Source organism: Hyperoodon ampullatus (assembly GCF_949752795.1).
Source record: "Hyperoodon ampullatus genome assembly, chromosome: 14".
NCBI lineage: Eukaryota > Metazoa > Chordata > Mammalia > Artiodactyla > Ziphiidae > Hyperoodon > Hyperoodon ampullatus.
In genome coordinates, this window is record NC_136927.1 from 42,736,201 (window position 1) to 42,763,455 (window position 27,255).

Sequence of the window (27,255 nt, forward strand, 5' to 3'; positions counted from 1 at the left end):
CTTCTAGGGGGCAGCTGCAGCTCAGCACCCAGGGTCCCGCAAGGCCAGATCTTCAGGGGTTTTAAGGGAAGCCAGGAATCCAGGTGTTTTCATTATTTTTAATGTGAAATCAGACTTTTAAATGTTGGCTCTAAATTGTTTAAGTTAAAGTAAACATTGAGTGAGCCAAATAAATCCGGTTACAAGTCCTGCGTAGCTGACCGTCCACCCCAGCTCAACCTGAACATCAGCCCTCCCTCCCTTCCTGGCCCCTGGGAGCTTTCAGTCCCTGACCCCTGGCTCCATGGGTGCCCAGGGCTGGTTCCCCCCAGCCCTCCTTGCCTCTCCAGGGAGGTAAAGGGAGGGAGGAGATTATTCCTGAGACCTCAGCCCCGCCCCTCAATGCCCAGGGGCAGAAAGGCAGGGGTCAGTGGGGTAATCTTTGCCGACTGGAGCTACAGTCCCCACCCCCAGCCCTCCTGGAGAACAGAGGCCTTCCTCTCTCTCCACATCCCGCTTCCTGTTCCCTGCATCCCACCCCGACCCTGTAAACACAGGGGTGTAAATCAGCCCCAAACCAGAGCCGTCAGTTGGCACCCAAACCACGCAGGGGCTTGTTGGCACCCAGGCATGCTCTGCTGGGAATGAATCTTGGCCACAGCTGACAAGAGGATTAAGGAAGAGCAGGCACAGGCTCCCAGGGGAGCCTCCCCCAGGCCTCTGTGCCCTGGGGACCTGCCTTCTCTGATCTACAGTGGGAAGGACCTGCTTCTGTCTGTCTGTTTGGCTCCAAACAGTTCCAGCACTGGCACCATGACCTCAGAAGGGCCCAGAGGGTCCCGCAGAGCCTGCCAAGGCTGTTTTTTCTGTAGCCAGACAGGTGACAGCTGCCCCATGCCCAGACATGTTTGCTGAGATGCCCTGGGTCCCTCCGCAGGCCTCACCTCCCACCCCACCTGGAGCCAGGATGGCCCTTTCCTGAGGCTCCAGGCACCCCCTGGCCTCTGAGTGGAACGGCAGCTCACAGTCTGGAGGCTCAGCCTCCTCGGGGTTGGTTGGCTGCACTGGTCTGGCAATTCCCTGCTTCTCTGGAAAAACTGGAAGCTCTGGCAGCTCTCATCCCACATTACCAGATGGTCCCCAAAGCCAGAGCTGGCCCTGAGCCCGGCAGCTCCTCCCAGATCACCACAGTCCCCACCAGCCCCTTTTGCCTCACTGGCCTCGATGTCACAACTCCACAGCATCCGACTTGGCACCCCTGAGACAGAGACAGTTTGATCATGTGGAAGAGCAGGGGGGACGGGGTGACAGTGCTGTAGGGCCCGGCAGGGGTGGGGCTCAGCCTCCTAGGCAGGCAGAGAGCTCTCCTGGGGGCCTGGGACTCAAGCTTCAAACATCCAGTCAGGCAACAGGCCCAGACCAGGGGGCCAGGGGAAGCAGGCGAGGTGTCTGTCGTGTGTCCCAATGTGCCATGGGGCTGGCGGTCAGGCATGTCCCTGGACCTCTACGTGGCACTCACGACACCACTTCCAGGTTCCCAGCCTCTGGGAAACTGCTCCACTCAGCCCCTGCCGAAGGGGCAGCCTTTGGTAGTCATATTCTGTGATAATGACAACAAAAATAATAGCCAATGCATGCGAAGCCCATACCAAGCTGGATGCTCTGTGGGTTTCGTCACTGATGGTGCGTATCACTGTGAGACACCGAGACCTGGAGGGCACCCTTTCCCCAGCGTGCTGATGATGGGAGCAACGGCCCTGGGGCCAGCCAGCCAGGGCTCAAGTGAGGCCCCACCACCTCCTAGCTGTGCGACCTTCTCCAGTGACTTTATGCCCCGCGCTTCCTCAGCTTCCTTACCCAGGTCGCAGGGTGCCAGCCGTGCCTGATCCGTGGAGTCGCTCTGGGTGCCCTTAGGGCATCTCCTGGGAGGGAGAGCACGCTGGCTAAGTTCATTGATTGCCCTTTTTTTTTTTTTTTTTTTTGCGGTACGCGGGCCTCTCACTGTTGTGGCCTCTCCCGTTGCAGAGCACAGGCTCCGGACGCGCAGGCTCAGCAGCCATGGCTCACGGGCCCAGCCGCTCCGCGGCATGTGGGATCTTCCGGGACCGGGGCACGAACCCGTGTCCCCTGCTTCGGCAGGCGGACTCCCAACCACTGCGCCACCAGGGAAGCCCGATTGCCCCCATTTTATAGGTGTGCAAACTGAGGCTTTCACAGTAAGAGAGTGGCCTGGGGGCTGAAATGGGACCCCAGGGCTGCCCAGCTCCGGGCCGAGGCTCCTCACCAGAGCAACGCGGCACTCTCTCCCGCTCCGCCCACCTGAACTTCCGGGATGCCCTCCAGCCTCAGCTGGTCGTCCTCCAAGGGCACTGGCCTTACAGAGTGAGTGCTCTCCCCTCCCCCACCAGCTCTTGTCCCTGCTCTGAGCCCCTCCCTCGTCTCCTCTCTCTAACCCACCCTGCCTGCAACTCCCACCCCTGACACCCATCCACTCGCCCTGGAAGTTCTGGGGGAGGGTCAGCAGGGTCCAGGGAAGGGGGCTTGGTGCACTGACTCACCATCTTGGCCTCATGCCATGGAACTTCTCCCAGGCAGAGGCCCCTTCCCGCTCCCCGCCCCCCGAGTCCCAGGGCCCCTCCCTCCCCAATGTCCCGGCCAGTCCTGGCCGCTGCCTGCTCCCCTGCCAGGCCTCTGGCCGTCCCGCAGCCACCGGCCTCCCCGAAGGCAGAGGCTCAGACAGCGTCAGTCCGGGGTGAAATGTGGCCCGAGAAGCCATTTCCAGGGTATGGTGGGCCGGGCTGTGCGGGCACAGGGAAGAGGTCCCGCGCCATGATTTCCTGTCTGTCTGTGCAGTAAATCCCCACGCGGAGTAGACTGGTTTTTCCTCATGACTGGTGGTCCGGCTGGGCTGAATTTATCTTCGGTCCCACGGCGGGGCTGTCCACCAGCGCAGCAGTGTAATTCCTTCACTGCCCAGAGGCCCTGGGGGAGGGGGGAGAGGAGCTAAACTCCGGCCTCCCAGGCTGTGTGCTCCAGGGCCCCATCTCTCATGCTTTGGGGACAGGAGCTTTTCTAAGTCATCCACTCAGAGGACACTCTTTCCTGGTTTCCACGAAGGCCTCATGTGGCCTACAGCATCCCTGCCTGCACGGTATCAAAGCCCCAAAGGGAGGCTCAGAGAAAGGCCAACCCAGTCCAGGTGCCCCTCCCCACCCATCTCCCTCCAGGACCTGCAGCAGCTCCTCTCTGGTCACCCTGCCTCTGCCCTGCACCCCATCTCCCAGACCTGGATGAACTTCCCAAGACGCAGAGCTGATGTGTCCATCTCTTAAAACCCTCCTATCAGAGGTTCCCTGCAGCCTTCCAGGTGAAGGCCAAACTTGCCGTAATCCACAGGGCCCCACACACTCTGACCCCAGACACCTGCTCAGTAGCAGCCCTCATGCCCTCGCCTGGAGCTCCAGGCATACTGTCCCAGTGTCACACACAACCACACGGCATTCATGTCGACCCCAGGGCCTTTGCACATGCTGTGACTTCTGCCCACACCACCTCGTTGCCTCCTTCCTCATCCTTCAATCCCTGTTGCCATGGCCCTTCCTCTGAGAGGCCCGCCCTCACCCCTGCAGTTTAAATCCGGTCTTTCCGTGGTTCGCCTACACAGCGCTTCTCAGAAGCTGAACTGATATTTTTGTTAGAATTATTAAAGTCATCTCTGTCTCCTCCCTGGAATATACTTTCCATGAGGATAGAGTCAGTGTCTTTCTGACTCACCGTGGCAGCTCCAGTGCACACTCAGCGCCTGGCACACGGAAGCCCCTCGGCAAATAGTTCTCAATGAATGAGGCCCGATGCAGGTCAGTGGTGGTCTCAGGATTTGAACTAACTCTGCAGCCCCAGCTGCTTTCCTCTGTCCCCACTTCCTCCCAAACAAGGAGTCGGCACCTTGGAAGCAGCAGCTCTTCCCAGAGATGAGCCTCCCAGCGTGCCTTGTCCTCAGGCCTGGCTGCTGCGGACAAATGGCCATGAATCAAGTTGATTCTTCCATTACCTAAGGGAGTGTGTGGCCAGGATGGGTTGGCTTTGGTGCTGGTGGCAGGGAGGATGGCTCATCACAGCCACCAGCCGAAGAGGGCAGTCAGCCCAGTGACCTCCAGAGGCCTGGACCTGCCCGTTAGCCCCCGGGCAGGGGAAGGACCATGGCCCCAAGGGCACCTTGGGAGAAAGGGGGTGACGTGAGTAAACAAAAGGGCAGAGCCTCATTTCAGGGCACGGGGCATGTGCAGTCACGGGTCCAGGGCTGTTACATGTCCAGGGCCAGCACGTGCCCACATGAGCACGTGCTCAGGGCCAGCGGGAGCACACAGGCAAGGGTGGGTTAGCAGCTGTTCACGTACGAATTGCTAACTCAAGCTTATACAATGTCGAGGTTGGCGTGTGCACACAAGCCCCGGGTGTGTGGCTTCAGGGAGGCTGGGAGCAGGTGCCCAGGGCAGAACAGGCTGTATAAGAACTACTCTGGGCTGTGGATCAGGCCAACCTATGGGGGTCAAGGTCAACATCCAAGGCCAACGGTCATTCTATCCATGGACAGACGGATGGTCATTCTATCCATGTCTGCTCAGTACAGGGGATGGAGCTGAGAAAGTTGTCTGCTGGGGCGGAAAGAGGGCGCCTTTGCCTCCCCATCCAAGCCTCTGTGTGCTCACCCAGCACCGCTGCTTTCAAACCAGGTGGTCCTTCCTCCTCCCAAGTTCAGACAGACAGTGTGGCATTTGTTCCCTGCATGAAGACAACCCTTCCAGTAACTCTCAGTAGGGACTCATTGGGATCATTCACCTGGCCTGCCTGGAAGTGCTTCCTTTAATCTAACCTGCAGCCTTCTTGCTGCAACCTCTGTGAGACTGAAAGACAGCTACTTCTCCCCGCTGCCCAGCAGGTGCCCAAAAGGACTTGAAGCCTGAGCCATCCCATGGGCCTCCTCCCTCCTCCCTGTCTCCCTCTCTGGCCTGAGCAGAGGGTAAGAATGGCCCTTGCTTGAGCCGTCCGCGTACCATAATCACATACCACTTCCATGATTATTTATTTAATATTTTTCTTTAAGCCAACTTTTTTTCTTTAAACTTAAATGCCTATTTTGGTTTCATCTTAAGCAATAACGTCTGTGAAATCATGGCACTAATGTGCCCGTTATACATTTTTTTCCTAATACACATTTACATAAACACAACTATTAAAATAGATTAAAATTTTTCCCATGTGTCAATGAAAATCATCTCCCGGACCTCTGTGGTCCACTTGTAACTTTGAAAGGATCCTGGGTGAGAATAAAGAGCTCCAAGGGGCCCTGGGCCAGATTTCCCTTTGGACACGCCCCTGCCCAGCCTCACTCTGCTGCTGTGGTTTCTTCTCGCCCAGAGGCCAAAGCCTGACCCTCTTGTCCTGACATTCAAAGCCTTTTTATCTGGGTCCCAGTCTGTCTCCCAGACCCAGCTCCCACCCCTCATGGTAGGTCTGCAATATTTACTGGATGAAAGAATCACTGACTTAACAGCTGCATGAATGAATGAATGAATGGATAGCACACACCTCCACCTGGGTGTCCCCCAGGCACCTGAGACTCAACACATCTGACCCTGCCCCTGCCTCCCGCAGCCCATAACCTGAGAGTCATCGCTGACTTCCCCCTCTCCTCCCCCCACATCGGCCTATTTTCCCTGCTGACTAGCTCCTGAATCTGCTCTCACTGTCCCAGCCCAGGGCCTCCGTGCTAAAGCAGCCCACCCTCTTCTCTCCCTTCAGGTGTGGTGAGGATGAGGAAGGGAGCCGTCCCCCCGCATCTGTTCTCTGTCCAGAGCTGCCAGGACCTTCCTGGAATGCACAGCTGGGCGCTTCCCACTCTGCTGAAAGCATCCCCTGCTGCTCCATCCTAAAGAGGCTTCAGAGTCCCTCTGGCTCCACCGACCTCTGCTGCCACATTTCTCGCCACCTCCACTGCTCTCCCTTCTCTCCGCACCTGCCATCTAGACTATCTTAAAGTTCCTATAATGTTCCCAACTTTCTTCCCCTCTACATTTTTGCCTGCCCAACATCTAGACAACTTCATGTCTCAGCTGAAATGTCATTTTCCCACAGGAGCCTCCCCTGACCACCACTCCCCCCCCGCAACAAGCAGGTGCTGCCTTTGGGCTCCTGCAGCTTCCCCCCACCCTCAGTTCCCCTCATTGAGGTAACAGCAAACACCGACAAGAGCGTTTGTGTGCCAGGCTCTGTTCTAAATGCTTCGCATACATTCCCTCCTTTAACCCTCAGAATAGTTTCAAGAGGTAGGTGTGCTGATGATCCCCATGTGCCCATGGGGTTGAGGCACAGAGAGGTCAGGTAACTTGCCCAAGGTCTCAAGTGGAGGACCTGGGATCTGAATCCAGGCTGCCTGGTCCCAGAGCACTTCACACGCTGTCCTATATCATCATCTGTCTAGTTACGTGTCCTGCCCATCTGTGAGCTCTGTGAGGACAGATGCCCCCTCTGGATGGTTCGGTATCCTGTCTCAAGTGCCTACCACAGTGTCTGGCACATAGTAGGGGCAGAATGAATTATATCATTGGATAGATGGATACACGGATGGATGGATGGTTGAATAATGAGGATGGGTGATGCATGAAAGGATGATGGATGGTTGTCTGATACAAGGAAGAAAGACCACTGATGGGTGGATAATGGATGAATGGATGGGTGGCTGGCTGGCTGGCTGGATGGAAAATGGATGATGGATGGTTGGATGATGGGTTTATGAAAGAATGAAAAACATTCTCTACTTGAGGGAAAGCTCTAGAAATCCTTCTGGGAAGGGATGAGGCCTCTTGGAGTCAGGAGTCCTGGTTCAAACCCTCATCTGCCGCTTGCTAGCTCTGTGATCTTGGGCAAGTTACGTCATCTCTGTGACCCCAGGTTCCCTCGTCTTCACAATAGGAATGTTTCCCCAGTCACCTAAGTCTTAAGATTCCATGTAAATGTGGCTCTAGACACAGGGTAAAGGGTCCCTGTGGGAGGCAGGGTAGCTTAGCGCCTGGGTTTGAGGGCCTGTCTCTTGTCCACCCAAAGTTCCCACCTGCCCAGCCCCCATCTCGCCCACCCTCTGGAATACAAGGCAGCCTGCCAGCCTGGCTCCATCCTGACCCCACCCCCCAGACCTAGCCTCAGCTCCAGGTTCCCCACTTTGCCCCACCTGCCCATGCTTCAATGTCTGGCCCTGACCAGCACACTCAGGGCTGTTTCATCTTCAGGTTCCTTAGGGACCTGATGGGGGGGCCAGAAGGGGGCAGCCACGGCCCAGAGAGCAACTGGCCTCCACACACGGCAAGGAAACAGATTCAACAAGCATTTATTGAGCCCTTGCTGTGTGCCTGCTGTGTGATCCCCCTGGTGCCAGCGCCACTGCCCCTCCTTCAGGAAGCCCCACCCATTCCCTGCCCCCCGCAGGGCTCCACACGCTGGGGACCTCCTGAACTTCCCGGCTGGCTCGTGGGTCCCAGGTTTTCGGTGGCCGAGGTCTGTGTCTCTCCCCGCATCCCAGCTGCACCCAGGAGGGCTCTGCATGTGGCGGTGGCGAGAGTTAGGAGTTGCTGTCCCAGAGTCACGCTGTGCAGCCCTGTGCAGTCCCTCTGGCTGCCCTGGCCCCGTTTCCAGGACCCTGAGACCCAGGCAGTGGCGGGCAGGGCAGGCCACGCGTGTCCCACACAGACCAGGTTTCCAAAGGCGCCAGACCAGCGGTCTTGCAGCAGGGGGCTGGTGCCGATGACGGTCCGAGGTCTGGAGCCAGGCTGGTCGCTGTCACACCCAGTGCCCCAGGACCCAGCACTGGCGGTTCAGCTCCGGCACCTCCTGTGCAGAGCTCCGGGGCCAGGAATCTCCCATGTGTGGCTGGTATCCTGCCAAGAGACGGCGTGGTCAGTGCCAACGGCTGCCTTCCTCCACCCCCACCCCATCGGCCCACTGACACCCACCAGCTCCCCACCCACCCATCTATCAAGCTGCACCCAGCTCTCTACCCACTGTCCCACTCACCGTATCACCATCCGCCCACCCAGCTCTCCACCTCTGCCACGTCCCCATCACCCACCCATCTGCCCACCGGTCCAACACCTAGACATCCACCTGCCAGTATCCGCTGCCATCCACTCACCAACCCACCAAGCTATCCACCATCACTCACACACGAACCCCTAGGAGCCTGCACAGCCCTAGAACCCACTCAAGCATCTCCCACCTCTCAACACCCATACGCCCACCACTGCCTCATCCAGCCCCCCAGCACCCCATAATACTCCCACCAGCCTGGCTTCCCACACACACATCTACCCATAACCTGAAACATCCACCCATCCAGCCACCCAGCCACTCTCCAACTCACCCGGTTACTCATCTGCTTCCCAACCTGCCAACACATCCACTAACTCATCACGTCTCTACCCCTTAACTCACCAACATACCCATCCAACAATCCCACACTGCCCCACCACCAACCCTGCACACCCACCTGCCCTGACATTCACCCACCCCACTCAAGCCACCCACCCACCAACTTTCCATCCTCCCCCCCTTCACCTACCCACACCCTCACCTGCCCCCCAGCCATCCACCCCGTCAGGCTTCCCTGGGCTCCGCTGTGTGCTCCCACGTGCTCGAGGAGCTGTGGGATGGTTAGAAGGAGAACAGTGAAGATGACTCCTGGGCCCCAACTGTATTTGACCTCAGGCCAGCGAGAAAGTACGTGGACATCCCAAAGCCGGCCCTGAGCAGCTCCCTGGGCCAAGACATGGGGCAGAGACTCTACCGCCTCCCACTACGGCCCTCTGCTCTTTTTTTTTTTTTTTTTTTTTTTGTTGCTGTACGTGGGCCTCTCCTGTTGTGGCGTCTCCTGTTGCGGAGCACAGGCTCCGGACGCGCAGGCTCAGCGGCCATGGCTTACGGGCCCAGCCGCTCCGCGGCATGTGGGATCTTCCCAGACCGGGGCACGAACGCACGTCCCCTGCATCGGCAGGCGGACTCTCAACCACTGCGCCACCAGGGAAGCCCCGGCCCTCTGCTCTTGACGGCCTGGGCAAGCACAGGGGCTGGGAGGCTCGACTGATCCAACATGCTCACTCTTCTGTTTTTCTTGATTCTCGGAAGCTTGCTCCCTTGCCTTCACCCAAGCACCTCCTTCATGTCTTCCTAACACACCAGACCCATTTCCATCTCCAAGCTGGGACCTGCCTAAAATGCCCTTTTACCTTCTGCTGAATTGAACACTCAAAGCCCAGCTCAAGTTTCTCCTCCTACAGGAAGCCCTCCGGACATCCTCTCTCCAGCCTCAGGGGTCTCCCTCTCTTGGAGCATCCACTCCAAGTGGTGCTCCGTCAGCGCCACCCCCCCCACCCCGCCCAGCATTAGACAGCCCAGGAGAAAAATGGCTCAACCCTTGGAGAATATTCCATGGTGAATCAATGGAGCCAGAAAGATAAGAACAAAGGAGATCACAGGGAGGAGAGACTGCATGGCATGGTGGGTGAGACTGGCTCAAAGGGCAAGGGGGAAAACTAACAGTGACAGAGTGCTTATAGTCTATACACCCTGCTAGGTTCTGTCCTTGCAAGCCTGAGCCCATTTTACAGATGAGGAAACTGAGACTCAGCCAACATAAGCAGCTGCCTTAGGATTCACAGCTACAGGCCTGCTGGGTTGAATTAATTTCTTCCTGATTCGAAACTACAGCATTAAAAGAAATGTGTTCTCTGCTGGTTTGTTTCCCCCTCCGAGCTCTAAAGGATGCTCAGATATACTTCTCATCCTTTAGGGTCAGACATCCTTTAGAGCAAGCCCCTTGAGGTGGGAATTCCTGCTGAAGCCAAGTGGCTGCTTGCACTCCTCCAAGGACAGACAGCTCATCACTCTTCCTCCACCCCCAAAGTAGCTCTGACTATTGGGAGATTCTTCCCCATAACAAAGGCTGGAAGGGAACAGGCAAAGTTGGGGATGGTTGTACCAATTGTGCGGAGTGTGCATGCGTGATTTTTTTTTCCTTTGGCGTTTCTTCTGTTTTTAATATTCTCTAATGTTGGTGCTTTGCTAATTTTACTATATTTTAAAAAGGGGTGGGAAACATTTGCCAAACATTCTGGAATCGTTTGGCCTCAGGAAAAACATTTGTTTTGGCCCCAGTCACTGAAACAGTTGCATTCTTTGGAAGTGCCTGCTGCCAAGATATAGGTGTTGGGATTTTTTTAAAAATCTAAAAGCAAATATTTGGTGCACAGAAAGCCTTGATTGTTTTTCTAAATGAGTATTTAGAAATGATTGTAGCTGCTTACCATTGCCAACAGGCAGAACCTTGGAGAGTTTGTTGGAACAGAGAGAAAGTGATCATGTGATTTTAAGGAAAAAGAAGGGCCATGATCCTTATCCTTCTGTGAGTCAAAATCAGGTCAATTCGCTGATGACTGGGGTCCTCCTCCCTTCTCTAGCCTCCCAGGAGGGGCTTGGGGCCCAGAGCCATTTACAGTGAGGGGAGCCCTGTCCTCACCATACACCCCACCAGCCCACCACGACTCCCCACTCACTTCCCTTCTCCTGGTTCCTTTACTTTGGGGTCAGTCACCAGCCAGGAAAAAAGAAAAAGCCTTATGCTATAAATCAGAGAATCCCACCTCAAAATGCCTACTGGCCCAAGCAAATGACATAATTGGGTGAAGTGGCCAGAAGCAGCCTTTCCTTAGCTTTGGTTAACTGTTGTGGGGAATGTGGGCTGTGATCTCCCAAAATGATCTGAGAAACTGAAAATCGGGATTTTGAAATCAAATCTCCTGGCTTTTAAATGATGACAACTAAGGCTTTTAAAGCATTTAAAACCGTCTGTGGGCCAAGCAGCATCTCTCAGGCTGGACTCAGCCCACAGGAGGCCATTTCTGACCTCTGACTACTTCCCGGCCGGCATCTTTGTCCCATGACTCAGGTCTGTGGCTTCACACATTCCAGACCTTCGGCCGTGGCACCCTTCCCTGCTGTCCTCTGGCCGCTGAGTCCCCCACTCTTCACTTGTGAATGCGCCCTCCTCTGGGAAGCATTCCATTGGGCCTCTGTGCCCACACGGCAAGCTGCACATCCTTCTCTCCCTGTGCATGTCCCTTTGTGCTGTCGGGGTCTCCCCAACTAACCTGGGGACTCAGTGCCGTCAGGGAGTGGGTCTGCTTCATCCCGGAGCCCGCAGCCCCCAGCACCTGGCTGGGCACAGAGCATGTCCTGAGCTGACTTTTTATAACAAATAAAGAAACCATGCGGGAGGAGAAGGAGCGATCCCTGAGCTGGAGGCACGTGCTCGGCCCACCTTCCCTGAGATTCTGTACATTTGAGAGTCTCTTTGCTCAGCCTCTCCTCCTTTGGGTGCAGACTCAGGATGGGGAACTGTACTTGGAGTCTGATAGTCAAAGGTTCAAATCCAGGCTCCACCACTGACAAGCTGAGTGAACCTATTTTTTATTTAAAGCTGTGTGACTTTTGACAAGTAACTTCACCTCTCTGGGCCTGCAAATGGATGTTAGTTACTAAGGAGTCAGCAGACCCTGAAGGCCCCCTGCTAGAAGCCTTTCATTATGTGACCTCAGAGAGATGTGAAAAATTTTAAATGCCAGTATAGAGGGGGGTTGGGTTCAACCACCTCTCTTCACAGATGAGGTGGCCAAGGCCCAGAGGTGGGAAGAGATCTATCCAAGGTCTCACTCAGAGGGTTGGTAGCAAGTATGGGGTTCAAATTCCCTTGGAACCTCCCAGGCTTAGCAGAGTATTCAGCCCATAGGAGGTTCTCAGAAGATGTGATTTATCTTCCATTTTTGGTCCAAATATCAAACATGAAGTTTTTTAACATTCAGCCTCTTCCAGTCCTAACATCTCAATCCCTCAGTGGGAAATCACTGTCTCGAACTCTCTCCAAGGCACCAAGATCCTGGGAGATCCGCTCTCAGCTCTGCTGAATTGTGTGAAATCACATCTACTGTTCCAAAATGGATTCATTGGGTTGGAAGTATCCTTCAAGACCCAGAGCGGCATCACAAATGTGCAGACAGAGAAATGGGGGCGATCACAGAGGAAGTGACTTGTCCAAGGTGCTCCAAAGCCAGTAGAGGAATTAGTGAGGGTGGGCAGGTGGCTGGTATTGCTGTTCTTGACTCCATAGGAGCTCAGCCTATCAGAGAAGAGCCAGATGGACCCTCTCCACCCGCTGTCCAAGGTACTGAAGAACCCTCTCCAGGACTCATGGGCCCATCCAGAGCCTGCTGTCTGGCTGCCCAACCTTGAACTCTTACCTCTAGAAAGATCTGGGATGTGGGGAGAGATGGGGAGATGAATCAAGGTTGGCACTGAGATGTCTGGCTTTGGAGACCCTTCCAGCTAGTGACACCATCATCCCTCTTCCATTGCCGCCCTGACTGCCTCTCCAAGTCAACCTTGCTCTGTAAATCTGCATGCTGAGGGCGCTTCAGAAACTCCATCATATTTGGTAATATCTGTTTACTTGTTTCCTCCCGTTTTCCTCCTCTAGGCTGTATGGAACATGAGGACACAGACTAGCTCTGCTTTTATTCATCGCTGTGTCCTCGGCACCCAGCACAATTCCACACACAGTGCCGAGAGCATAGATTTGTTGAATGAATACGCTGGAGGATTTGGGAAGGATTTGTGTGGGATCCATGTGGAGGCGAAGGTTGGGTTTTCTGGTTTACCTTGGGGATGGGTTGTCTCCTAGGAGATCGAATGGGGGTCTCATCCCTCTCTTCACTAGAGTCCATCTGCTGGGGACTCCTTCCTGGGCCATAGCATTCTCTCCACCTCTTTCCCACACTCGGGATCAGGCTGAGTCCACTGAACCTGCCACCTCTCCCCAGAGCCACTGATTCCTTCATTTCCTCATTTGTTGAGCACCTACTGTGTGTCCGCCTCCATCTGGGTGCTGGGTCTGCAGACAGGAGTCAGATGCAGACCTGTCCTCTGGGTGCTCACAGTCTAGTGAGGGGAAGAGATGACAAGAGCAAACATGCCTCCAGCTCTCACTGTGTCAGGAGCCATTCACTGTGCCTCGTGTTCACTGGCTCATTTAATCCTCAGAAATGGGAGTTAGGTGCCATTACTATGCCCATTACACAGATGAGGAAACTCAGGCTCAGACAGGTTAAGTGACTTGTCCAGAGTCTTACTGCTGTGATTTGAACCTAGGCAGCCTCACTCCACAGGCTGGACTTGTAACCACTATAAAATTCTCCCTCATCTACTCGAGTGCCAGGGAAGGGAAATGCAGAGGTGAACACACCACCTCTGCTAGGGGCTGGAGAGGGGACTGGTTACTATTGCTGGACATCTGAGCTAGACTTGGAAAGCACTGTGAAGCTCACAATTCCACTGGTAGGGTTTGGTTTTTTTTGTGGGTTTTTTTTGCCAAAGGGAGGCAGGGAGCAGGTCATTTCGGGCAGAAGGAACAGGGTGTGAAATAGGTTCTTGGCAGGTAAATGAGGTTTTCAGGAGGTGTGAAAAAACTCATGATGTTGGTGGTTGGAGGAAAGCAAGATGGTCTGTGAGGCTGGAAAGCCCAGTACACGGGGCTGGAGGGGTGAGGAGTGGAAGGCTGCAGTTGCAAAGATGCTGGGTGCCAGGTGTAAATGGCCCGGCAGGCCCCTGGGGGGTACAGGGTTTATCCTGCACCTGGGGTTTCTGCTGTATCATCAGACTTACCTGAAGCCAATTCCTGGCCTGCCCCAAACCAAGGAATTGGGATCTCCAGGGAAATCTTTATTTTAACAACTGTCCCCAAGTGTTTCTTAGGATCGGGGATGATTGCAGAAACACTGCCTTGGGCAAAAATGGGCATAAGGAACTAAGACACAGCTTGAGCTTAGAGTCGCCCAGGCTTCTGAGCCAAGGAAAATGACATTGTTGCTCGGAATCCATGGAATGGATTTTAAAAATGGAAATAGTCCTCAGAGAAACTACCCCATGAAGACAAAGTGCGCTCAACCATTCACTGGAAAGGTACTGAGGACCAGCCCCGTGCTAGGCACTGGGGCTGCCCCACAAATGTGGTGACAAGGTCCTGGTCCTCATGACATTTCCATTCCAGTGGGGAGAGAGTTAGCAAAGGAGGATTCCAGGAGTGATGAGTGACTGAAAGAAAAGCTGAAGCACGAGCGGGATGGCTGGAGAAGGCTTCCCGGGGAATGTCCAGGAGGGTCGGCACAGGACCTGACACCCACCAGGGATGCTCTCACAGGAAGGTTTGGGGCTGGGAGGGGGTGGAGAAGACATGATTTTGTGTCTTAGGAAGATGGATGGGAAGAGAATCGGCCCGAGAAGCAGCAGTTTCCACCCAGAAGTTGCTGAATAGCCCAAACAGGTGACAAAATGCAGACTCCCTCCTGGCAGCAGCCCAGGGACAAGTGCAGTTCAGAATTTGGTCTGTGGAGCGGCAGAAGCAGCGTCTCTGGAAATGCAGAATCCCAGGCCCCACCCTGATCTCCTCAGCCAGAAACTCTGGGGTGGGACCGGGCAATCTGTGTTTCAGGGAGCCCTCCAGGGGATTCTGATGCTGACACTGGCTCAGCTCTCTCTACCCCAGTGCCAGGGTCTCAAGTATCTCCAAGCTGCATGGCTGTCTGTGTGCCCAGCAAGTTGGCATTGATATTTATTTCAGAAATATTTTCTGTTTCCATTTTAATAAAGGAAGCAGACTCAAGCAGTACTATATTGGATTTGATTTTGATCTAATAAAAATGCCAAGTTGCTCTGAGCCCGGAAAAGTCTGCCTTGAAATTCCCTCTGCTATTTTGAGGGCAGCAGCGGCAGAGACTCGTCTAGATGGAGCTCCCAGAAGCCACCTCTATACCCGGCGAGTGACAGCCTCTCACTCAGCCCAGCCTCACAGACACACCTGGCAAAATCAAAAGCTTGTCTCGGGCATTGAACTGGACAGCTGCAATCAGCTGCAAACCCCAGCTGTCCCTAAAAGGAAGACGCAGACACCTGGACCATATGGCAGCATTGCCACCATCAAATGTCACATCTGATGTGCCCCCGAGCTAGCTGGTGGCACTGCAAAGCCCCAAAGGCAGGTTTCAAAGGCAAACTCTTTCCTCAGGAAGAAAAAAAAAATGTGGCAGAATCTATATCACAGTAGCCCAAGAAAAAATAGCAACTTTTGGAACAGTTAAGATAACCAAAAGTTCATGTAACTCTTTATGTAAAAGTGGCTTCTCGGGTGGGATATGGTGGGAGAAAATGAGAAGTTTAGAGAGGCAATTCAGCACCTACTGTGTGCCACCCACTGTTGTAGGCTCTCAGGATACAGGCCTGAACAAAACAAAAGACAGGGTGCCTAATCTCATTGAACCCAGCGGAGAAAGGCAACAAAACTAAAACCAGGTATGTAAGTATAATTTCAGAGAGGTACAGATATGATGAAGAAAACACAGTGATATGAGGTCGACTGGGGAAGCTGGTGCAGGTTAGGGGAGCTGCTCTGAGGAAAAGCTCAGAGAGGAGACAAGGGACTTCCCTGGTAGCACAGTGGTTAAGAATCCGCCTGCCAATGCAGGGGACGTGGATTCGAGCCTTGGCCCGGGAAGATCCCACATGCCGCAGAGCAACTAAGCCCGTGCGCCACGACTACTGAGCCTGTGCTCTAGAGCCTGCGAGCCACAACTACTGAAGCCCATGCACCACAGCTACTGAAGCCCATGTGCCTAGAGCCCATGCTCTGCAACAAGAGAAGCCACCACAATGAGAAGCCTGTGCACCACCATGAAGAGTAGCCCCTGCTCGCCACAACTAGAGAAAGCCCATGTGCAGCAACAAAGACCCAACACAGCCAAAAATAAATAAATTAATTAATTAAATTAAAAAAAGGGGAGACAAAGCCAGCCATGCAAAGATTTAGAGGGAGAGCATTTCAGGTGGAGACAAGAGCACATGCAAAGATCCTGTGGAGTGAATGAGTTCTGTATGTTCAAGAAAGAGAAAGGCCAGGGTGGCTGGAGCAGAATGAGGGAGGGGAGAGTGGGAAGAAATGAGGTGGAGAGTTTGGGGGCCAGAGCAGGAACGGCCTGGTTCCCAGGATAAGGGGATAGATCTACACGCCAAGCTGAGTTGTACTGCCCGGGGGGCCATAGATCTCAACAAAGTCAATCTGCGTCTCAGAGCCTCAGCCTCTCAGTCTACACAATAAAAACAATCAACCCTCCTTCCCAGGGCTGTGCCAGCCATCAGATGAGACAGCTGTGAAGTGCTCAGCGGGACCTGCACACAGTAAGTGCTTAATAATGTAGGTTCCTGGCACTCCTCCTCTCCCGTGCATCCTGCTGGCAAGTCAGTACACCAACCAGATCTGAGCAGTTGCTCAGTAGAGGAATGTTGCAAAACTTGTCCAGGCCTTTCCAAAACATTTTCTTGGCCAAAATCCCACTAGCAGCTAAGACGCCGCATTCTGGAGATGGTGTCATTTCCCTAGACGGTCTGATCAGGCTGCTCTCCAGCCCATGAACCATGTGAGGACCCAGTCCACAGGTGGCTGGGCCCCGCATCCCCAAACGCTGCCTGGGGTCTGGCAGATGGGGTGTGCCCAGCCCACATTCGGGTGCCTCCCCCGTCAGCTCCGACAGCACATGGGGTCTACCTCTTCCTCACTGTTGTGACTCTGAGACCCCAGCGCCTCCGCTGGTCCCCGGGGAAAGACAGCCATCCAGATAACTCGGCTACCTGCACACATGGCAGAGGTGCTGGGGACTCTGAGGTTCCTTTCTTCCCCGAGAGGCTGGGACCTGGAAAACCTGTGGGAGCCACAGACCCTTCCCCACCGGCTTCCATGCTTCTCTTTGAGCCCCAGGGTGTTAGGACCTCGTGGCTTCTCCACCTCTCCCCACCCCACACAATCTCCCTCGATGGTCTCAAAAGTCCCCCAGCTTCAACCATCTCTGTTCTCAACCCTACACGCCCCTCAAACTTGTCCTCTCCAGGTCCATCAGTGGGTGACATCTGGCCCTTGATTGCTGGCCTGAAAGTTCTGTGCATATCTTAGGTTCCTGGCCGCCTCCATCCGTCACCTCAAGTCACCCAAGCTGATGCTGTGGGTGCGCCCTCCCTCCCAGTGGAGCAGGCTGCTGACCTCCTACGGCGCCAGAGCTTTCTCCACCCGCCCCAGGAGAATTCATGCACCCCACCCTACCCCAGCAGCCTTCAAACAACACCTGAGGAGAGCTACTGTCATGTCTGGAGGGAAAACTCAGACCGTGTGCTCTGCACTGGCTCCCCAAGTCACCCAGCAGGGCGTACAGTGATAACCAGCCTGGAACATGGCTTCCACCTGCCATCTGCCTTTCCCCGCTTAGTCTGCCTCCCTGGCACCTATTTGTATTTTCTGGGATCACCCAAATAAGGTACTTGCTGTTGGATCCTTATCTCAGGATCTGCCTCCAGAAGAGCACAAACAAAGCACTCAGACGACTCTTCCAGCAAAAAATTCTTGTATCCTCCCACTTTTATCTCTGTTGTCACAGGTCAGGCCACCGTCACTCCAGGGGATGAGGGGACAGCATCTAAGCTGGTCTGCTGGCCTCTACTCTTCCTCCCCTCCCATCCTTTTCCCACATTGCAGATGGATGTAAGGAGGGATGGATAGATGTGGATATAGGTAAAGATGATGTAGACACAGATATAGATATAGCTGCAGATACAGATACAGATAAATAATCTGGGCAAGTCTCTTCTGTGCTCAAAATGCCCCTCCCCCCCACTGCAGAGCCAGCTCCTTCCCATGGTCCTGCCTCATGGGCCCCCCAGCCCCATCTCCTCCCGCATCCCAATCCCCACCCCCCATCGCTCTCCCTGCTCCAGCCATGTGGCCTCCAGTGCTGGCTGCTGTGGAGACTTGGCACCTGCAGGCCCCTCTGCCTGGAAGGCTCTTTGTTTGGCTGACTCCTTCTATTTCCTTAGGCCCCAGCTCCAGCGGCCCCTCAAAGAGGTGGCTCTAAAGAGGCCGCCCCCGATCACTCTTTATCATCACGTTCCTTAGCACCTGACATCACCATGTTTGTTTCTGAGTTCACTTCTTTCTTGATTCTCCCTCCCTCTAGACTCCCACCCCACAAGGCAGGAGCTCTGCCTGCTCTGGCTCCCGGCTGCAGCTCCAGTGCCAGCACGGAGGGTCTGCACAGCTCAGTATTTGCCGAGGGCACGAAAGATGGAATTCTCTGCAGGCTGTTGACCTGGGGAATGCATGTGATGCTTGGGAGGTGAAGTGGATGCCAGGACAGAGGTGAGGGGCTGGGTTGGGGGTGGAGGGCTTCTGCGGCTCCGCCGACGCTGGCTGTCCTCACTTTCCATCCCAGGGCTCGCTTTCAGGGCCAGATTTGCTCTCTGGACTCTTTCTTCCATCCTCAGCCCTCAGGGATCTGGCCTTTCCTCCTCCCAGCTCCCTAGCTGCTCCCAAGACAAGCCCCACGACCTCTTTCCACCCAGGGCTTCCTGCTCACCCTGCAGGGGCCTCAGGGGGCTCCAGCCCAAGCAGGGGAGCCAGTGGCACTCTGGAACGTGCCAAGGCTCTCAGCCTGTGTCCCTACCATGTGCTGCCTGAACCCCTCTGGTGGATTCCTGCTCTCTTCTGTTATCCCTGAGGCAGGCGCTCCCCAGCCTCCTCCATGCCCTGGCTCCTGACCCCTTCCTCCAGGAAGGCCCCCACCCTGACAACTGCCATGAAGCCACAGTCTGTGGGTCCAGCATCCACCCCAGTTCCTCGGCCAGGCAGTTAGCATTCTGGACATCTTCCTGGGCTGGTGTCTCCTACAGGAGCCTCTTCCCTCAGCGTGAAGACCAGACCCTCTCCTCCTCTCCAGCCGGGCCTCCTCCCAGGCTCCTTCACCCACCTCCATCTTCTCCTCTCAGCAGAGCCATTTCTCACTCCGTTACTAGGATCCCAGGGGTTGGGGGCAGACAAACCTGAGTTTAAATCTCTGCTGTCTTAGTTCAGATTCCCCAGAAGCAAACCCTGAGATAGGAATTGGAGCAAAGGGGTGACACTACAAAGATGCAGGGAAACTTGACAGAGCAGGGGACATGGCCCAGGGGAAGGAAGGCGGCCAACCCAGGCAGCTGCTAGACCTGGTAAACCTGGCTAATCCTGCAAATCACACACCTTGGGGCGATACCACTCAAGGGGCGAGGGAGCCAGGGTATCTATATGGCAGCTTCCCTGGCACTTCCTGCCTTCTGTGGGTGGAGGTGGGGCAAGCCCCCAGGCACAGAGATACAGATACTGGCAGCTGGGAGGCACTGTAGCTTCCTAAAAGGCCTGAGAGATACAGGCAGGGCACAGACAGCACCTGCTCTAACGGCTCTGCCACTGACTAGCTAAGCTGTGTGACCTTAGGCAAGTTGCTCCACTTCTCTGAGCCCTCATTTCTGCAACGTGTGGTTAGTAATCCCGGCTGTAGGGGTTGGCGGTCAGCAAGAACAGGAGATCAGGCATAAAAAGCCCTTCGTACAGAGTGGGGTGGGCAGGGAGCATGGGGTGTGCATTCAGCAGGCTCGGATGAGATTCTGTCACTTTAACTTTAGCCTCAGCTCCTTTCTTTTCTGTGCAGAGCAAGGCCTTTCTCTCCTTTGACCTCCCCTTTGCTTTCTGGTCCAGACATCTGTTTTCTGAATAGGAGCCCTAGATTCTGACCCCCACAGTGAGGCATATGAAGTCAGTGCATTCTGAGCTGCCGCAAGTATCCACTGCTCAAACAGATCTTGTGAGCTATCACCTCCCTGACTTGGCTAGTTCTGCCCCAGAGCTGTTGTCCCTTCCAGCCAATGGCTAACCCCAGCCTGGATGGAGCTGTGGTTCGCCTGCCTGTCTTTAAGGCACCCCCATGTCCCTCTTGCTTCTTTAGCATTCCGACCCCATTGCAAGGGCTGTGGCTGCTGTGTGCGGAAGACTTGCTCTGCTAAGACCCCAGCCTCAGTTTCGCCATCTGCAGTATGTGTCTGGGGAAGAATGCAGGGGGGCAGGGAGAAGTTGGCCTGGCCCATCTCCAGGGTCCTCTCTTCTCAGACGGCTCATGAATCTGCAGCACTGGCTCCTGCAGGTGAGGCCACTTACGGGCAGGGTATCTCTCGTGGCGGCAATCCAAGTGAAGGTCCTCCTCCTCGTGCCCATCCCCCTTCTCCATCCTGGAAAGAAAAGAAGCCAAAAGCCGGTGTAAGAAAAAGCAGGCTGAGCTGGCAGAGACCCGGGACCTGGAAAAGTGCAGCCCCGCCCCTCTGGGGAACATTTTGTGAAGCAACTTGGCCCATTGTCCCACGGGATCCTTCCCACGGCCCTGTGAGATGGGCATCGTTATCTTTCCATTTTATTGATGAAGAAACTGCGGTATTGAAAGGTGATGTGACCAATCAGGTGCCATGCAGCTGATAAATTAGAGGCGGAATAGGGATGCAAACCTACGTGCTCTCACAAAAAGATGTTCAATCACGTGCAAACAGCATGTGACACGAGAATGTGTACAGTTTGATTTGCTTAAAAATTACACACGAATATGCACAAAACATTACTTGCCAGAACATATACCAAAGGGTTAGTGGTGATTAACCCCAGATAGTGAGAATATAGTGGATTAAATCTAGAACCTTCTTTTTGAACTTAGCCCTATTTCCTGATTTGGGGGCAAAGGACTTTTATTAGCTGCGTCACTTTCTTTAACTAAATCAAAACATTCCCTAAAGATGTTTCTACATAGAAACAAAGCCCTGGTCTTCTGACCTCTGCCACAGTGCTCTTTCCCACCAACCACTGTGAGAATTTCTCCTCTGGCATCTCAAGATCACTGCAGTTCCAGAGGGAGCTGTCTCTACTGGCCTGGCCGGGGATGGGATGACAAGCACAGAGCAGAGGAAGGGTCAGAGTGAAAGCAGCTGCAGATTCTCCAACACAACTCCAGACCTAGACCCTCACCCCCATCCCACCAATGGCTGAGCCAGAGAATGGGCAGGGCCATAGTCCCACCTGGCACTCATCCATGTGTAACCCAAATACATTCCAGAGCTCCACGAGGTCCAGTCCACACGTGCCTCACCTGTAGACAAACATAACCTACGCCTCCAACATAGAAACAATTCCAACCATTACTGTATGTCCTAAAGAACACTGAAAGCACCCCCGATTCCTTATCTGTGGCCCTGTACCTTGACATCGGCCCTCTATCCCTTGCTTTGCTTTTACTTGCCTTGCAGCTGTCCTAGAACATCTCTCGTCTCACATCTCACTTTCAGTGCCCCCTACGCTCTCTCCAGTGCCCCCAGCATGGTGTCTTCCCGTTTCCCCACCGTCCTCTCCTTTCCACCACTCTCCTCTTTTCTCTCACGCAAGGATGTCTCAATTCTTTCCAAAGCAAACGCCCCACCCCTGTTTTCTGACACTTCCCATCACCTCTTATTCCTAGTTGCATAGCTGTGTCCAGAAGCTTGGGGCTAGAGGAGACGTGGGGCAGGCGGTGACTGACAAGCAAGCAATGCCAGAAGTGTCCCCAGTAGAAGGGAAAGAAATACTCATGCAATGATAATTTGGGTCTCCTAACACTGTTCATTCACGCATTCAGCAGGGATTTCCTGAGGCCCTGCTCTGTGTAGTTTGTACCAGATGCTGCAGAGGGTGGAAATGTCTACTTCATAGTCTCTGCCCTCAAAGAGCTTCTAGTCAAGTAGGAAGTCAAGCACGCACACGAGTTAGAAAATGCCATGCATTAAATAACACACTTCAGGATTGCCTACGATAATGTCTGCACCAGGGGCTAGGCCTGTGCTTCCCAGGAGACAAACTCTGAACGCAGATCTTATTAACAAGGACCTTCTGTGGCCTAGGAAGCCCCAGATGGCAGAACAAAGGCCTGAGTGTAGATGCTATAGGAAGGCAGATATCCTATAGATAACTGACGCTATAGGAAGGTTCAAGGGAGGTTCAGTATAAGGGAAGATGTATTTTTGTTTGTTTGGTTGGCTGGGTTTTGTTTTTTTTTGCGGTACGCGGGCCTCACTATTTTGGCCTCTCCCGTTGCAGAGCACAGGCTCCGGACGCGCAGGCTCAGCGGCCACGGCTCACGGGCCCAGCCGCTCCGCGGCATGTGGGATCTTCCCGGACCGGGGCACGAACCCATGTCCCCTGCATCGGCAGGCGGACTCTCAACCACTGCGCCACCAGTGAAGCCCTGTAATCTGATTTTTTAACTTACCCTTAAAGTTCCAATGTCTTTTTATATCAGTACACATAAGTCCCGCTCATCTTTCCTCATAGTTGTACATGAAAGAATAATGAATATTCAATAACCTACTGATAGACATTTAGGTGTTTTCCAGTTTGTTCACTCTTCCAAGTAATGGTGCATGTGTATCTAGCAAGGGGGTGAGTTTCCCTTCTGCAGAGGTGCTAGAGGCGGGAGAATGCCCAGTCAAGAAGGTGCAACTGGGGACTTCCCTGGTAGCGCAGTGGTTAAGAATCCACCTGCCAATGCAGGGGACACGGGTTCGAGCCCTGGTCCGGGAAGATGCCACATGCCGTGGAGCAACTAAGCCTGTGCGCCACCACTACTGAGCCTGTGCTCTAGAGCCAGTGAGCCACAACTACTGAGCCCACATGCCACAACTACTGAAGCCCGGGCACCTAGAGCCCGTGCTCTGCATCAAGAGAAGCCACCGCAATGAGAAGCCCATGCACCTCAACGAAGAGTAGCCCCCGCTCGCTACAACTAGAGAGAAAGCCCGCATGCAGCACTGAAGACCCAATGCAGCCAAAAATAAATACATAAATAAATTTATTTAAAAAAATAAAAATAAGAAGGTGCAACTGGATTCAAACACTGGATAGGAGGCTGCAGCAGATAACTGAGCCCATTTCATCCCGGACACCACCTTCCTGGCCACGGCTAGAACCTCCGGGTCAATAGATACCAGCCCAGCCAAGTACTGGGCCTCCCACATCCTCCTGCATTTCACAGCCTCAACCTTGAACCCATTCCTCGATCTACTCCAGCTCCCAGTTCTCATAGCTTCTTATCCTGAGATCATCTTCCTCCAGGCCTCGTGCTGGGCACCTCCTTAGGCTCTGCTGGGAGCCCCGCCCTGGGGAGAGGGGCCAGCGAGTAAAGGAGCTGATGCTTTAGGAGAGAACAGCCCCACCTGGCATGGTAAGTCCCGTCCCTGGTCACCCAAACCTTGCTGCTAAGAAGCCCAAAGTTCAATAGTCAACATATAAGAACAGCTGCCAGTTAGTGGGCACCTGCTGAGCTGGGGGCCACAGGGACAGCTCGAAGTCCCCATCCTTGAGATGCTCACACCTGCTATACACATGAACCAATAATCACAACTTCATGTACTAAGTTTTAAGCTAGAAGGACATTACGAAGGTTGAATAAGGGTGACTGTCTAGACCAGGGGTTGGCAAACTTTTTCTCTAAAGGTCTAGATGGTAAATATGTGAGCCCTTGCGTACCACATGATCTCTGTCACAACTATTCAACTGCCCTTGCAGTTGGAAAGCAGCCGCAGACAATATGCAAATGAATGGGCACATTGCTTAATAGACGGTTATGTACAGCAGGTGGTGGCCTGGACTTGGCTTCCGGGAGATAGTAGGTTTAACCTCTGATCTAGCCAGTGGTTCTCCATGTGGAGGCCCCCTGAAGTCACCAGGGCAGTTTCAAGTTGCCCGGTGATCAGAGTGTACAAACAGGGTTGAGATTCACTTGTGTCGGGACCAGCAGAGGCTTCACAGGAGGAAGCGATGCTGGAGCTGCATCTCGAAAGCCCACAGGACGCGCTCGCCTCTCAGAGAGGTAGCTGGGATCCAGCGCAGGTCTACCTGTCTTTCTGCTGTGCTGTGTGGCCGTTCTGCAAAAAGCTGGTTCCTTGCACAAATGCAGCCCTCTCCACCAGGTTCGCCAATGAAAATAAACGGCCTGCAGGGTCCTGGCAGCTGTCTGGTGAGTGGCTAACGCTTGGTTACGGCAATGCCTGTGACCCTTTGTCCCCCTAACCACCGTGCTTCCTGGCAGAAAACATGCGAGGACAAGAGGATGCTTTGGGCACAACTGAGACCTTGGGCCCTGCAGTGAGGCGGGATCGTGGCTGAGCCCAGCTCTGTTATGAATGGACAGCTCACCTGCTCTGAATCTCTGTGATCTGGAGTTTTCTACGTGGCCATGGGCAGGACAGTGGTGGTAGGAATGACCGTAGGACAGCTACCACCGCCCCATTGGTTGTTGTGAGGTCAGAAGCCCAGGACCTGGCACAGAGGGAGGGCTCAGAACAGAGTAGCACCACTACTGGTTTTCAATCTGTTTAATCATTGGTCTCCCCAAAAACATTTTAAACTCAGAGAGAAGAAGGATGGAGTTTATCTCCTTCTCCACTTGTAGCCTCAGGGTCTAGCACAGCGATGGCACAAAGTATCCCAAAGAATGTCAGAAGGGAGGGAAGGGAGAGTGGGGTAGGTAGGGAGGCAGGGAATTGAGGAAAAGCAGCCAAGGCTAAGAGCACACCACCAGGGAGGCAGCCCAGGTTCATCCAGGGAGGCTGAGCTTTGTATTGAAAGAAAAGGAAATACTCAAATGTCACTAGATGACTGTCTTCTTTAATTTGAAGTACTTCCTGCAGGAATTATTATATGCTTTCTGAAGACAGGGTTTTTTTTTTTTTTTTTTTTTTTTGATGGTGGTGTGAGGGGTGACCCACGAATCTAAATAAATGCCTTGAAGGGTTAGCGGGGGATGCTTGGGGTGAAGCAGTGCTCAGAAGGGGCAGCGGGTGGGTCCCAGGGCCCCTCAGGCCCTCTACGCACCTGCTGTGTCACCTTCCTCTCCAGGTCTCAGCGTCTCCTCTGTGAGGGGGTGGAGCAGTGGCTCCACCATGTACTAGCTCTCTGAGTCTGGACACGTCCCTGTCATCCCTGAGCCTCGATTTCCTCATCTGATAAATGGGCATAATAATGTACCCACTCTTAGGGTTGTCATAAGGATTCAGTGCATAATACATGCTCTAGCTCCATCTGTTTGGCGTTCTTACAGCACTGCCTGCACTTGCTACTGGCACAACTGTTATTATCATCGTTGTCAGCATCCTCATTGCTGGGGCCTTTGCGATCGGTCACTCTGTGACTCTATCTCCCAGCTCCTGATGCAGAAGGATATTATTTTAACATATTAACCAATGCTCCCCCTCAAAAACCCCCACATACACCCCTTCTTTTCATTCCATCATTTTGACCTCGTTGCGTCAGGAAAGGGAAGTTTTCCAAGAAGCAGTGAAAAGGCTTCAAAGTGTGAAACACCTCTGGATTCAGGGCAGAGGGAAGCACAGGGAGTCACAGCACAGCCTTATGCCCCAGAAGAGAAGAGTCTCCCCAAACTGGGGACAAGGAGAGTCAGAGCAGAGGCTGAGTGAGCCGATGCTGTGACAGAAAGGTGAATGAGCCCTAGGGAAAGGCGACAGAAACAGAGGTAACTGCTCAGACTTTCACAGGAGAGAGAAATAAACCTGTACATTGTTTAAATCCTCATTATTTGCGGTATAATTACACCTCGTTATTTGCGGTATATTTACATTGATTCAAACCTGTATCCCAACCACAGAGGCACTACCATCATCGTCACCTTTACCATCATCCTCATTTCACAGCTGTGAAAACCTTGTAACTTGCCCAAAGCCTAGTGGTGAGCTGGTAACGATCAACAACCAGCTCTGCCATAGAAAGTGCTCTGTTCTGGGGTGTGTGTGGACCTCTGTGGGGTGAATACTCCCAGCACGGCTGATCTGAAGCAGAGAAAAGGCTTCAAGGTGTCAAACACGGGCTTCCGTGGTGGCGCAGTGGTTGAGAGTCTGCCTGCCGATGCAGGGGACACGGGTTCGTGCCCCGGTCCGGGAAGATCCCACATGCCGCGGAGTGGCTGGGCCCGTGAGCCGTGGCCGCTGAGCCTGCGCGTCCGGAGCCTGTGCTCCGCAACGGGAGAGGCCACAGCAGTGAGAGGCCCGCGTACCGCAAAAACAAACAAACAAAAAGTGTCAAACACCTCTGGACATCACTGAACGTGTGATGTCACTGAACGTGGCACCAGGAAGCCATCTGTACACTCTGCTCTCATGGGCCAGCTCCACCCCGGCAGCTGGCTGGTGACAGGGCAGGGATTTGAACTCAGGTTTATCAAGAAACAGGCCCAAGCCTGTTTCCATTGTGCCCTGCAGATTCCCGGCTGGCAAGGGATGCTCTGTCAGACTCACCATGGGTACACCTACACTATGAGGTCCCCGTGGAAAGTGGGGCTGGGCACCATCCAACTCGGGCTCTCCCAGAACAGCCAGCAGGTGTGCAAATGGCAGTGAGGGGTGTGACCACACTGTCACAGAGTCACTGCTCCAATGACCCACAACATCTGGAATCGGGCTGAGCCTGGGCATTTGCTCTTTTTGAGAGAAGAGAAGGACACAAGCGATGGAGCAGGGAGGCTCCAAGGATTTGATGGTTTGAACAAACGTCTTGTCTTACAGGGAGACCCCTGGCACCTGCCCATCTAATTCCAGAGCCAAGTGTGGCCACAGCAGCTGGGGCACAGGCAAGAGGTCTACCGGGTCTTACCTCTGTTGTGGTGGGAGCCCCGGGCCTCCCCAGCACACAGCTCCCAGCATGCTCTCCAGCTGCCGTGGCCCTCTCTGTGCCATCCTCAAAGCCAAACCCTTGCTTGCTGCCCCAGGCTGGCTTGTTTCCCAAATCTCCAGTCACTTCCTGGTACAAAGTGGCAGTCTACGATGTGTGCTTCTCAAACCGTCTGATAAAGGACTATGTTTTTCCCCCTTAATTCTCAATCTACCTCGGATCAAATTTTTAATAAAATACAATAAAAATGAGTTGCTAGAAAATGAAACACACACACACACACACAAAAGGTACGCTTGGGTGTACCAGCGATATCAACTCACCATGAACGTTTCCAAACACGTGTCTCAGTTCCTCTCCCTATATCATCATGGACGTTTGCAAATGGGCCCTGGTCCAGGGACCACACTTTGAGGAGCACTGAGGTGTAGAACCCTTCTTTATCCACTGGTCCCTACTGGCCATGTCCACCTCCTGACCCATAACCGGGCTGCATCTGCTCTGTCCTCTAGCCCGACGTTTCCCAAATGTGCCGGTGACCACAGGTCACCCGAGGAGCTTTTAAAAATGCAGATTCTGGT

The 27,255-nt window shown here is 53.9% G+C and overlaps 1 protein-coding gene across 5 annotated transcripts in view; it reads right to left on the reverse strand.

The window, feature by feature from the left end:
* Positions 1-7,694: 7,694 nt before the first annotated feature.
* GSG1L (GSG1 like) overlaps positions 7,695-27,255 on the reverse strand; it is a gene marked incomplete at its 5' end in the record, with an annotated part of 223,959 nt that continues 204,398 nt past the window's right edge. For all 5 annotated transcript variants that reach the window (XM_079718648.1, XM_079718649.1, XM_079718650.1 and 2 more), the window contains 2 exons: positions 7,695-7,910; positions 20,138-20,208. In XM_079718648.1, the coding sequence (XP_079574774.1) occupies positions 7,813-7,910; positions 20,138-20,208 (169 nt within the window). In that variant the 3' untranslated portion in view covers positions 7,695-7,812. The remainder of the gene's footprint in view (positions 7,911-20,137; positions 20,209-27,255) is intronic.